The sequence below is a fragment of the Colletotrichum spaethianum genome (genome assembly GCF_022836535.1).
Source record: "Colletotrichum spaethianum MAFF 239500 DNA, contig15, whole genome shotgun sequence".
Classification (NCBI taxonomy): Eukaryota; Fungi; Ascomycota; class Sordariomycetes; order Glomerellales; family Glomerellaceae; genus Colletotrichum; species Colletotrichum spaethianum.
This window is the reverse complement of record NW_026054785.1, coordinates 886,020-900,195: the sequence shown is the minus strand read 5'-3', so window position 1 is coordinate 900,195 and position 14,176 is coordinate 886,020. Positions and strand designations below refer to the sequence as shown.

General features: G+C 51.4%; 2 protein-coding genes across 2 annotated transcripts; both read left to right on the top strand.

Moving 5' to 3' along the window:
- Positions 1-1,871: 1,871 nt before the first annotated feature.
- On the top strand, positions 1,872-2,823 carry ColSpa_06496 (uncharacterized protein; the record flags this gene model as incomplete). The annotated part of the gene is made up of 2 exons (XM_049272708.1): positions 1,872-2,787; positions 2,810-2,823. The coding sequence occupies 2 exons, from the start codon at positions 1,872-1,874 to the stop codon at positions 2,821-2,823; spliced, it is 930 nt and encodes a 309-aa protein (XP_049128665.1).
- A 7,213-nt stretch (positions 2,824-10,036) lies between these two features.
- ColSpa_06495 (uncharacterized protein) lies at positions 10,037-11,143 on the top strand (the record flags this gene model as incomplete). Its single annotated transcript, XM_049272707.1, has 1 exon — positions 10,037-11,143. One exon carries the CDS (start codon positions 10,037-10,039, stop codon positions 11,141-11,143), a length of 1,107 nt encoding a protein of 368 aa, XP_049128664.1.
- Between the last annotated feature and the right edge of the window lie 3,033 nt (positions 11,144-14,176).

Genomic DNA, 14,176 nt, shown 5'->3' with positions numbered 1-14,176 from the left:
TTGGCAACAGTAGGAATGTTCTTCTCGATAGCCAAATGGTGTCCGAGGGTTTTCTCAGCTTTTACGGTGATTTGCCTCACAGGCTGTGAAGTATCAGCCTGGGCACATCTGCAAATTAAGACGTTGGTACGGCAGAATGGGGCGTCTATGGCCCAATTGTCTCTACGAATGATCGATTCCATCCTTATCAGCTCCCTGATTATTATTATACCATCAAGGTACACTGAGCGCTGCAATCCAACAGCCCGGGGGTTTAAGCCTGGCACTCACATTCGCGCCGAGCACCTTGGAGCGGCCATGAAGCGACCACAACATCGTAGGTCTAGTGAGACAGCGGGTACCTCACCAAGTTGTACGGTCAGTGCACATGTGCCTACCGTCTGTAACTCTTCAACAACTAGTGTACAACGTGTGACAAGGATCCTCTATGGGTTCATGGCTTGGCTGGTCCAATGGAAAGGCTTTCTCCCCATCCTCCCGCCCTTTCTTTACCTTTTCCCCTCTTGTCGCGGCACCTTCTTGCAGTACCCGGACAGGGTACAGAACGGGTCCCATCGGAGAACGGAGGCAGGTCCGAGAATCGTTCGACAATCGAATCGTGTTGACGAGCGCGCCAATGTCTCAGACTCTGTTGCCCTTATCAGTGACTTCTATGCTGTCGGCCTCAAGCAAAGCATCGGACGTATCGGAACCTCGGCATCTGCAAATTCTATTGCCCTACCAACACCGATGCCTCTGCTTCCTTGCCAACACGGCGCCTTAAGGGCCCGGTCTCGATGCCGCGGGTCTAACCTGCATTCTATTTTTGCAACTGTGCGGTCTTTTGTTCCGTATCTCCAGTACTACGAGGCCAATAGGGTTCATCTCCGAAGACCGACCTAGAGCTGTTGAGAGGAGACACTGTGCAGCCCGTTGTGTTTGTTGGGTTTCGGAGTCGCATCGAGCCTTCCTCCGCATCCTGTGAACCGCCGGATGTGCGTCGTTCAGTTCAAGCTTCGGAACATTAGATTTCGTGAGTTAGTACAGACTTGAAATTGTAGCGGCAGTTGCTTGGTACCGTACTACAGTAGTCAAATGCAACTGATATATGTATGTAATCCCTCTTTGTGAGGTTTTAATCAAACACCTCACTGCTCTTACTCTCCGTTAAGATAATACTTCTGCCACCCTGAGCCGATTTTCAATCCAGGTGTGCTGCCAACGGACTTAACTCCGAAGACACCTGCAGCTAGTCGTACTCGTAATTCGACCCAACTCCGGAACCTCTTCCAGTGTTCCCAGCCAGTCAACCTTCGTAGCACGCATATGGCTCTGCACCTCCACCGTCGATGGATCTACTGCACTTTAAACTGCGTGCTAGCGTTCCGATGCTGGCTAAAATCTCCTCTTCGTCACTGGATACGGGCCTCATGCAGGGTATTATTGCCTTAGTCTCTGACGTGCACTCCAGCCTGTGTAGCCATGTCCACGAAAAGGCCACGGAAGTTTCGTCTATACTACCTACTACGATGGTACATTAGTGCTAACCCGTCAACTATCGGCCTAAAGTCAGGCCGAGTCACTCACACGCCGGGCAACCAGCGCCTAGCCCGCCTACAGCTGCTGGCTAGCATTTAGTCCCTTACGTTAATAGGTACAGTGCCGGGTCATTAGTCTGGCCACACCAATAAGGGTCACATGATGTTCTGCCCCACATTATTCGGGGCTGACAATCCATCCAGCATAATATTTCAGTGTAACGCTTTTCAACCAACACTGAAGTCTTTGAAATCAGAGTACCCACTGTTAGCAGCTGTTAAGACCATAGAGGGCTGCGGCCCACCACACTATCATTTCTCATCATCAGCCCACGCGAGCTGAATCCCACCATCATGGCCGTCTCCCTAGATGTCGGGCCAACTATCACAGTCCACGGGGACGCCAGTACTTCTCGACGGTCGGGACGAGTCCGAAAACCGACCGCAAAGGTCAGAGTGGTTGAGCAAGTCAGCTACCAGGACAATGCTGAGCTTAAAGATGAGATCAACAAGCTCTCAAATCTTGTCCAGGACCTCCTACGACGGGACGCTGAGAGGGAACAATTCCTAAAAGACTGCTTGAAGAAGATCGAATCCTTGGAAAGAGAGCTTCAGGAGGAGAAGCAGCAGTCAGACCGGCACCAACGGGGTCTAGCAAGGTCTATGCATGCTGTTAGCACAGGACCCAGCGAGTCCGCCCTGAGTCTCCAAGGGCATCCCTTACACACAGCCCAGAACCAGCCGACCCCAGTTCGTTCCTACGCGGCGGTGGCGAGCCAGCCACTAAACAGAAAACAGGACAAACCGAAGCTAACAAAACAAGCTGCAAAACAAGCCCGAAACCAGGCGGCCTCGAAAGACCTGCGCGTCTTCGCGCGTCTGCCACCTGACAACCCGCTTCGTAACGAGAGGGCCTACGACATATACGCCTTCGTTCGAGAAAAGCTGAGTCCCCAAGCTCGAGAAGCCCTCAAGGGGATCGACCATGTAAAGACAGGATTAGCACTCCTACCTTCATCAGCGGATGGCGCAAAAGCCCTGCTGGAGAACAGAGAACAGATTGCTGCCCTTCTCCAGGCGCAGGCGGTCGAGCAGCGCGATACCTGGATCCGAGCCTATATCGCAAATGTCCCTTGTACTAGGCATTGTTTGATAACTAACACCGAGCTGGAGATCACGACCGAGGAGCTCCTTGAAGAGATACAGATCGTGACAAAACTCAAGCCTGAAAAAGCATACTTTTCCAGAAAAGACGAAGTCGAAAAGCTGGGTACGGTGACAGCCTGGTTTAGGGCGGACGCCGTAAGGCAACTACCAAGACGCCTCCGTCTGATGGGGGCCAGCGTTTTTGTGAACCTGCAGTTTCCGAGGGAGAAGAGGTCCCCCCAATGCTACCGCTGCGGCGGCTTTCACAGCGAACGAACGTGCACCAGAAGGAAGAGATGCCTCAAGTGCAGCTCTCCCTCCCACACGACTGACTTACACCGGGCACCCTGCGGCGGCACCGAGGGTCACGATGGCTGTGACTGCCCCTTTAAATGCCCATCGTGTAACGGCCCCCACTCCGCCTTTTATGCGACTTGCCCTATCAAACCCAAAGTGGTGAAGGGCGTAGTCCAGAGGAGGAACAAGGCACAGCTACGGGCCATCCGAGCTGAGGGAGAGAGATCGTGGAGAATTGCGACCCAGCAATCGCATCGACATTCCCATGAAGAAGGACAAGTGATGGACTGCGCCCCGACAAATGAGACACAGCAGGAGCAGACAGTCCTCTAGGATGCTGCAAATCATGCAAGCAAACGTGGCCAGACGACCATCTGCACACGAAACGGCACTGAATCTAGCCTACGCGGCCCATGTCGACATACTGCTACTACAAGAGCCCGCTATCCGCTCGGAAGAGAGAAGGCTCACAAGATGCCACCCGGGTTTTGAGATTTTCACCCCAGTGGACAATTGGGTTGAAGACAGACCTAGGGTGCTCACTTACCTCCGCAGAGGAACGGGACTACGGGGCGTACAAACACGCCCACTGCCCAGCCCATCCACAGATCTGCTCTTCCTACAACTCCTGGTGGGAATGCGGAAAGTCCTCACAGTCATCAACGTTTACAACCCCCCTTGCGGCTCGCTGCGACCCGGTCAAGCGGTTAGGGATATCATAGCGGCCTGGCAACCGAAACCCGAGGATCGAGTACTGATCGCGGGGGATTTCAACCTACACCATTGGACCTGGCAGCCCGATGCCACAGGCTCCCCTGACGCTGACAACCTGGTAGAATGGGCTGAAGCCGCCAGCCTTGTCCTGCTGTCGCCGACAGGTGAAGCTACACACGAAGACGGCAACACGTTAGACCTATGCTGGGCGTCCAGCAACCTCTATGGGGCATCCACCAGCATAGAAACGTCCCTACACACAACGTCTGATCACGAATCTCTGCTTACCCGGGTCCCCTTGGCCCTAACCGATATACCCAGCCCAACTGCGGGAAAGTTCCGGCTCGACACGATGGATGAGAAGCTCTTCCTCGACGTTCTTAGGCGAAACATGCAACCTCTGCGCCATACTGCAAGCAACGCAAGAGATCCACAGGCGTTGGACCTCCTAGCGCAGCAGCTCACAGATTGTCTTGGAGAAGCGCTTACGGCTTCTACAAGGCGCACGCTTGGCAGAGGACCAGGGAGGCCATACTGGAACGAAACCTGTACGCGCAAACACCACGCCTATACGACTAAAAGAGGAACCGTCGCGAGACTCCGCGCTTTGGGAATAGACTGTCAATGGGAGCGAGAGGAGGAGGACATCCTTAAACAGGACTTTCTCCGTGAGCTTCGCCGTTCCAAGGACACCTACTGGAGAGAAAAGATCGCCGCAGCCTCCACAGGCAAAGACGTATTTGAAATGGTCGGGTGGCACAAAGCCACAGGATCCTTCCAGACCCCACCACTCCGAGATGAGGACAACCCATCCACTCTCGTCTCACAACCGAAAGAGAAGCGCGACTTGTTTGCCCGCGTTCTTCTCAGAAATGCTGCCATCTCTGCGGACATACCAGCAGAGACCCTAGTACCCCACCCGCAGGCCAAACTTCCTTTCCCACAGATCACAAAGGACGAGATACGTACTTCAGTCCTCTCTGCGGGAAGCACTACCCCTGGGTCCGATGGAATCACGACGGCCGTTCTCAAGACCGCATGGCCGGTCATTGAGGACATTGTCTTCTCGCTCTACAGCGGATGCATACGCGAGGGCTGGCATCCCACCTGTTTCAAAGAAGCAATCCTAGTCATCTTGCCTAAGCCGGGCAAGAGAGACAGGGCGCTCCCGCGCTCTTATAGACCAATTGCGCTCTTGTCCGTACTTGGAAAAGGCTTGGAGAGACTTGTAGCAAGGAGGCTTGCCTGGATCACAGTCAAGCACCGGATACTGCACGACCAACAGTTCGGCGCCCTCCCTCTTCGCTCGTGTAGCGATCTCACTGGTGCTGCCATCCACGATATCGAGTGCGCCTGGCAGAGGGGTCTTGTCACCTCCATGCTCACACTTGACGTGAAAGGGGCTTTCGACGCCGTGCTGCCAGGGAGGCTGGTCCATCGCCTCCGCCAACAAGGATGGCCGGAGAACCTCGTCAAATGGGTTTCGAGCTTTGTCATCGGGAGAAGAGCAAGAATTAGGTTGGACGGGGAGATGGGAGACGTCTTCGACCTCGAGTGTGGGTTACCACAGGGCTCACCCGTGTCTCCCATCCTCTTCATGCTCTACATCGAACCTCTATTCAAGCTGGGCACTGCGCGTCCCGGAAGGAAGCGGTCTCGGTTTGGCTATGCCGACGACATCGCCATCCTGGCATCCTCAACCTCTCTAGAAGACAACTGTGCCCTACTAGCTAAAGAATGGCAAGAAGCCCTGGGATGGGGCGCGTCGGAGGGTATCACGTTCGATCTCGACAAGTTGGAACTCATCCATTTCACCAAGAGACGCAAAGATGGAAACCCGCCAATATCTATCACAATGTTGGACGGGCGGCAGCATACAGTTCATGCTGTTGACCAAGGTTCCTCTCTGCGATGGCTTGGCGTCCACTTCGACCGAAGGCTCTCATTCAAGAACCATGTGAGAGACCTCTGCGCCAAAGCATGCCGGGTAGTCAACGGACTGCGAGGACTAGGGAACACCGTCTGGGGCGCGCCGGCGCACCTCCTTTGTCGTGCTATTACCTCTTGCGTATCACCTATTCAGTATTACGCATCGGAGGCATGGTGGCCCGGCAGGAACCGGGTCAAGAATGGACACACTGTGTCGAACGGGGTCAACGGTCTGCTTCACCAACTTGACACTATGCAAGCCAAGGCCATCAGATCTGTACTCCCAGTGTATAGAACGACGCCTGTACCGATCCTACAGCGCGAAGCTGCCCTGCCGCCGGCAGAGGTGATATTAGACGCGAAGCTCTACAAAGCCTCTGTAAGGGTCCATCGCCTTGACGAACGACATCCCCTCCGGAAGAGGCTCGGAGACAGGCCAGGACCAGACTCTAGGCTACGACGAATGGCATGGCTTGCAGATGGCAATGCTGAATACATAGACCCGCTGGAACTACCACCTTGGGAGTGCTTAGCGGACTGGCACAAAGTCCTCCGGAGAGTCGGATACGACCCTGGGAAGGCCAAGGAAGAACTAGCCCTCGAATTTACAGACAGACTGGGAAAGTTCTCAAAGCGGGATATTGTTGTCTATACCGACGGTTCCCAAACGACAGACGGAAGCAGAACCTCCGCCGGGGCTGGCTGGGTAGGATACCAGGCCACACGACAGATCTTCCGGGGATCCGAACCGCTCGGCCACCAAACGGAGGTCTTTGACGCAGAGGCGCAAGCCGCTCTTCAGGGCCTGCTGGAAGCCGTAAGGTCTCCCACGGCACGGATGGCAGACAATGTTCATATCTGCCTCGACAACCTCGCAGTCGCGGCTAGGCTCGTTGCTCGGAGCGCAGGAAGCAGCCAGACTAGATTTAGGGCCTTTAGTGGGCTCTCCTGCTCTTGGAAACAGAGAGAACGGACAAGCTGGACGATGCCCGGCAGGGTATACATATGGTGGTGCCCTGGACACGCGGGAATACCAGGAAACGAGGAAGCGGACTCTCTGGCCAAGGAGGCCTGCAAACAAACCCCAGAATCACATCCACGGCCTACATTGGCGCACTTGAAACGGCAGTCTAAAGCGGTCGCTTTCCAAACTTTCGACAGAAGATGGCCATCACTCTGCCCTCGGCAGTATGCCGACCTTGGGATAGTCCCCCATCCCAAGCCCCCCGAGCTTCGCCTTCCTCGACACCTGCTGGGAAGGCTGTATGCATCAAGATCGCATCACGGAGACTTCGCAGCATACCACGAGAGGTTTGCCCATAAGGACGCACTGCTCGACTGCAGTTGTGGTAGACGCAAAACCCCAGTGCATTTCTACTTCTGCAAGCGTGGCCGGAAAGCCACCCCAGCCCATCTTCGCCGACATATGGCGAAAGCAAGCATAGATTTTCTGCTAGGTTCTACGCAGGGAGCCTCTCTTCTGTGCGAATGGATGGAGGCAACCAATTTCTTTTCTGAAATCTGCCCGACTCATTGAACAGGAACGTTAGGTGAAGACGGCAGCCTGTAAAATAGTATAGATTAGCATAGACCATGTCGGCATCGCCCGGCACGTCCCTTTTTACTCTGGACGTTAAATATATCATCATCATCATATTTCAGTGTAAGCTCCAGCTAAAATTAATGCTTCTAAAATCGCATATACCAGCCACGCGCCTTAATACATTCAGCAATCCTATCCTATATTAAGTCCATTAATCGTATAATAAGAATAAACGGAAGTGCATTATACGCCTCTTATAACTGCCTTTAAAGCTCTTTATGGCCTGCCTCGCTTTTTAGCAGCTCGTTAACTATAAGATATAGCTTATAAAGTTTAGCCTTCAGAGCCTTCTATATGTGCTTAATAGGGTTAAGATCTGGGCTATATGCTGGCTAATTAATAACCTATATACCCCTTGCCTTAAGCTACTCTTAAGTGTAGTAGGATATGTAAATAGGGGCATTATCTTATTAAAAGACTTGCTTAGCTTTATAAAAAGGTAAAAGTCCCTTTTCTAAAGTAGTATAATAACTCTTTAAAGAAAAGCCGTTTCTCTTAGCGTCATTATTACACTCTAGAAAGACTAAAGGGCTTAGGCCCTCTCAGGTTATTTCTGCTTAGACTATAACTTTAAGATCTTTGCTATAAACAATAAGGTTAATGTTCTCTTTATAAAACTTTATATAGGTATATTACTATATTTAAATAGTTCTATTAGGAGAACTCTAGATAAAGTACTTATTACTTATAATACTTTTTACAAAGATCTCTTCTTTCCCTTGCTATACATAACAATACTATAATCTTACTTTAGCGTCCTAGGCAATTAATACTAGGCGCTAGGCTAAGCGTTATTTCTGGAGGTAATGGTATGTTACGACCCAGGAAAGCGTTGGTTAACGTAACCACCTGGAACGAACCCACGAGGGACCAGGGGACATTCGGGCTCATGTATGCATGATCACGGCGCTTACGGGCAAGGGTCGGAACGGAAGAACTATGGACAGATCACGTGATGATAAGAAAGTGATCAAGAGATAAGGTGATCACTGGGAGCGATCACCAAGTGAGCAGCTCACCCCGGACCCACTCTAGTTGATCACCATCAACAGCATCACGATAGGGAGACATCAGTATATAGACAGGACTTGAGCCTGGGGCTCAAAGACTCTCCATAGCTCTTCAGCAATCAACTTCGTGATTCACTCTCTCATAAGTGACTCTTAGATTATCCTTCTGTTGTGAAGCTATAAAGCTATCTACGCCTAGACGTGCCTGACTGATCACCAGACACCAACAGACCAGCAAGATTACCAACAAGACTTACCTTACTGTTACCGAGTATCGACCTCAGCTGCCTATTAGCAGAAAACACCACTGTCGGATATCTGACCGTAACACTTTGATTGCTCCTGTTTAGTAAGTTGACCTTGATACTCACCAAACAGTAACGATGTCCTCCAAAGCCACCCCGACTTCATCTAGCGGATCCAAGGGAAAGGCGGTCGCACCCCCTAAACCCATGAGCTTGGACCAGGAAATGAAGGGCGCCGAATCCTCTAGCGACGAGGACGACAATGCTGAAATGGCCAAGCAACTCAAGAAGGCCCACAAGGACATCGCGGACATGCAACAGATGTTCAACAACAACGCGGCACTCCTTGACCAACTTCGGGCTGAGGTCCAGCAAACCAACAATCTCAGGGAAGAAGTTCGCACTCTCCGAGCTGCTGCCAACATCATCTCGACCCCAGTGGATGGGCGGGAAAAACTCAAGCTCAACTCCCCCACCACCTACGACGGGACCCCTGGAACGCTTAAAGGATTCTTGATACAGGTCAGGACCTACCAGACGTTTCACTCTGGCAACTTCCGTACGGAAACGGAGAGAATCATCCATGCAGGCACCTTCTTCAGAGGACGAGTCCTCTCTTGGTTCGAACCCTACCTAGAAGACTACCTGGACAGTGAGACGCTGGAGCACTGCAACCTAGAGACCCAGCAAATCTTTGGGAGCTTCGCAGGATTCGAGTACGCCTTGAAATCCTTATTCCAGGACCCAGACGAGAAACGACAAGCCGAGCGAGACTTGGCAAATCTCAAACAAACCAAGTCAGCCACCAACTACGCTGCAGAGTTCCGAAGAATCTGCGCACGACTTGATTACACCGACGACACCAAGATCTTCATGTTCTACCAAGGACTTAAGGAAGAAGTAAAAGACGAGCTATCCAAGCTCGACCGACCCAACGACTTCCTACAATACGTGGAAATCGCAGTCAGAATCGATACCAGGCTGTACGAACGGCGAAAGGAAAAAGGAGAAGCACGCCGCCCTCAGCCGAATACCAGCAAAAAGTATGTGCCGCAGGGACCTAGGAACTCGCAACCCAACTCGTACTGGCAGAACAACCAACAACACAGTAAGCCGAGCACCTCCTATGGGCAACACAGCGGACCCATGGACGTTGGTGCTGCAACCAGGAAGCCTCACCAGAACCACCGGGATCCGAAGGACTTCAAATGCTACAACTGCGAGAAGCCCGGCCACATAGCTAGAGACTGCAAACAACCTAAGCGACTCCAGAACCGACCCGTACCTGAAGGCACTAGGAAAGCCAACGTAGCAAGAAGGGAAGTTCCCCACGAACAAAGGAACTGGACCACCTGCTTCGACGACAACTGTTTAGTTCATCAAGAACTGAAAGAGCAAGCCGGATGGTACCCACAACAGCCCAAACCCAGAACTGTGGCAATCTCCCGACGAACCCAGAAAGGAGGCCACCCAGAACAAACCACGGTTCAGCAACTGGAGCAACGAAACCAACAGCTAATCACCAAGCTCATCCGAGCCAAGGAAGCTGCACAAAGCAAGGAAGACAACCCCTGTATGCCCGACACCCTGAAAGTCATCGAGGAACGACTCCAACTACGCATACAAGCCCAAGGGAACTTCCAGAAACAATGGGCACTCGAGGAGGACTTCGAGAACGCTCTCAAGGAGGAAAGGAGCATCAAACCTGGGAAGCCCACTAAGATAGTAGCCGTGGGACGGAAGCAACCACGACGACCCAGATTTTCTCCTCCAAAACTCGGGTTCAGGGAACCCACACCCCAGGAGTCGATTGAAGTACTTGGCGAGAAAACAAGCTCTGAAGAAGAACATGAGGAATCGCTTGATGAGTTCGAACCCTCGAGCAAGCTCGAAAGAAAGGCTGCCAAGCAACTCATGGATCTCAGAAGATCAAGCCAAACCTCTACGCAATCGACATCCTACAAGGATATTGAGAAGAAAACCAGGACGATTACATTCACACCATTCTCAGAAGAAGAAGAATCCTCTGACGAATCGGACCCTGGACGAGAAGTCTTCCGTGAAAGGGAAGCACAGCTCTACGAGGCCAACCAAAGCCCAACTCATTACGACCCGGACGAACCAATAGCTGCGCAAGCGAATGTCGACTTCAGCGACGACCCGATGGTCAAAAGGGCTTGGCCCACCAAAAAGGACTACCCTGAGTACCGACCACAGTACGAAAAGAATGAGGACGATCAAGAAGTCTGGTTCTATGGAACAGACGATACCGGAATCGACGGGAAACCAGTAGTATCCGTCCTAGAGGAACCTATATTCGGAGACCACGAGTACCTCGACCAAAAACACGCACGCCACACCGAAGTATTCTGGGCCGATTGCATCTACGACGAATGCCAGTTCCACCTCCAGGACAAGGAACTTAACGACTTCTTCCCTCGACGAAGGAAGCAGCAGCCGATTCCCATGATCTACCTCCACCACCAACTCGGCACATGGATAGTCAAGGAATTCAAAGCGAGCTGGTTACACATGCAACCCAGTCCGGAACACCCGGTTCTGTGCTACAACGGACTGATCAAACACTGGTCCAAATGCATGCACGACGAATGTATGATGCATTACGTAGGCAAAGCCAAAACCTGGAGAACCCAGATTAGGGAACAAACCCCCCCGAGATAAAACCGGTGGACATGAAGGGGAAGCAAGCCCACCGACACTACTCAAAAAACTAGGGACGCCAACTGCACAGGGACAGCAGAAGGCGACACTGAGGAAGTCCCTATACCTCGCCACGACGACAGACGCCTCACACCTGGTTCTGAGCGTCTACATCGAAGGACAGCCCACTCAGGTCGTAATTGACAGTGGAGCACAAGCAAACCTGATGTCACCACGACTGGTGAATCAACGAGGAATCACATGGAGATTCAAGGAGGAACCATACACCCTGCAAAACGTGGAAGGAGAAACAGTTGAGTACGGTGGAGGCACCATTGACAGAGAAACCGCGCAACTCTCTATGGTTACCCATGACCGTCAAGAACATCTGATCTTCGACATAGCACAAATAGGAGACATGGATGTCATCCTTGGAATCCCATGGTTACGACAACACAACCCGAGCATAGATTGGAGAACAGGCCAACTCCAATGGAGAGATTCGACTGCGAGGCAGCGTTGCAAGCCGCAACCCCCGAGTGAATCAAAGCGACACAGATACGTCGCATACGTCAAAAGAATCGAGCCCACGAAGGACGAACAATTCGAACAATTCATCAACGATCAACGAGAGGAAGAACGCCTCTCTCCGATCCCAGAACAATACCGCAAGTACACCAAACTCTTTGCTGAAGAATTGGAAACCGGCTTGCCTGAACATAGCTCGTACGATCACGAGATCCCGCTCAAAGAAGGAGCACACCCGAAGTTTCACAAAATCTACGGACTGAATGAAACGGAACGCGAGGCACTTGACAAATACCTCGAAGAAAACCTACGCAAAGGTTACATCCGACCATCGACATCCCCTGCAGGATACCCAATATTGTTTGTACCAAAGAAAAATGGCAAACTACGACTCTGCGTGGATTACCGACAACTCAACGATATTACAATCAAGAACTGCTACCCGCTACCTCTTATCTCAGAATTACGAGACCAGCTGTACCACGCCAAATGGTTCACAGCCATCGACCTCAAAGGAGCCTACAACCTGATCAGGATGAAGGAAGGCGAGGAGTGGAAGACTTGCTTCCGCACCAGGAAAGGCAACTTCGAGTATCTAGTCATGCCTTTCGGACTCACCAATGCACCCGCCACCTTCCAGACAATGATCAACCACGTCCTGAGAGAATTTATAGATGTGTTCGTTGTCGTCTACCTAGACGATATACTCATCTACTCTCGTACCCCCGAGGAACACGAGAAGCACGTTCACACCGTACTCCAACGACTACAAGAAGCCAAACTACTAGTCGAACCCGAAAAGAGCGTATTCCACAGTCAACGAGTCGACTTCTTAGGATTCACCATCACACCAGGAAAGATCCGGATGGAAAATGGAAAAATCGCGGCCGTCAAGGACTGGCCCCGACCTCAAAATGTCAAGGACATCCAATCCTTTTTGGGATTCGTCAACTTTTACCGACGATTCCTCAAAGGATATTCCGCCAAAATCAACCCCCTCATCAAGCTCACCAGAAAGGACGTACCCTTCGAATGGACCGAAGAACAAGAAAAAGCCTTCGAAGAAGTCAAGCAACAAGTTTGTTCCGAACCAGTTCTGATAATCCCAGACCCAAGAAAACCCTTCGAACTGGAAACCGACGCTTCAGACTACGCCATCGGTGGACAACTCGGCCAACGCGACGATGAAGGAAAGCTACACCCTTGCGCTTTCTTCTCTCGAAAACTTAGCGGAGCCGAGCTCAATTACCAAATCCACGACAAGGAACTCATGGCAATTATCGAAGCTTTCCAAGAATGGAAACCTCAGTTATCCGGGACCAAACATGAAGTCAAGGTCTACACCGACCATAAGAACCTCACTCACTTCACCACCTCTAAAGTCCTCAACAAACGACAGATCAGATGGTCTGAATTCCTGTCAGAATTCAACTTCAGAATCATCTACGTCAAAGGATCTGAGAACGGAAGAGCTGATGCCCTAAGCCGAAGACCGGACCACGAAACCCCGGTACCAGAAGAAACCCAAGTCATCCTCAAGGAGGACAAGAACGGTGACCTTGTCCCAGCACAGAAACTCATTATGATCGGTACCCGTGTCAATACCAGCACGACTGGCAGGATGACACCTGAACAGATCATGGAGATTCATAGTGCTAGGGCCCACGGACACCAAGGAGTTACCAAAACATTTAAACGAATTCGACAACATTACGACGCACGAGTCACTCGAGCAGAAGTGGCTTCAGCAATCAAGGATTGCGACATGTGCAAGAAAAGCAAAAATAGTCCACACAAACCATACGGACAATTGCAACCACTACCAGCGCCACCAGAAGCGTGGCACTCAATCTCTTTGGACTTTATCGTCAAACTCCCCAAGTCAAAAGAACCACTCACGAAAACCTACTATGACAGCATATTGGTCATTGTCGACCGACTCACGAAATACGCATACTTCATCCCGTACTTAGAGTCAAGCACGGCAGAAGACCTAGCGTACGCGTTTTTGAAATACATCGTCAGCAACCACGGATTGCCCAAGGAAATCGTATCCGATAGAGACAAACTGTTCACATCCAAGTTTTGGAAATCCCTGATTTCGCAACTAGGAGCTGATCACAAGCTATCGACCGCTTTTCACCCACAAACCGATGGACAAACCGAACGAATCAACCAGATACTGGAACAGTATCTACGATGTTATGTCAACTACGACCAAGACAATTGGGTACCATTGCTTCCAATGGCCCAATTCGCCTATAACAGTGCTATAGGAGAAAGCACACTGAACTCCCCATTCTACCTGAATTACGGATTCGAGCCTACGGCATATGGAGAACCTCGACAGGGACCACGAGCACTAAAGGCTGTGGCAGATTACAACAAATTACGAGAAATCCAAGAGAATGCCACCAAAGATCTCGAATTTGTCAGGGCACGAATGAAGAAATACGCCAACACATCAAGGGTTGAGGGACCAACCTTTGAAGAGGAAGATAGCGCGTATCTTCTGCGACGCAACAT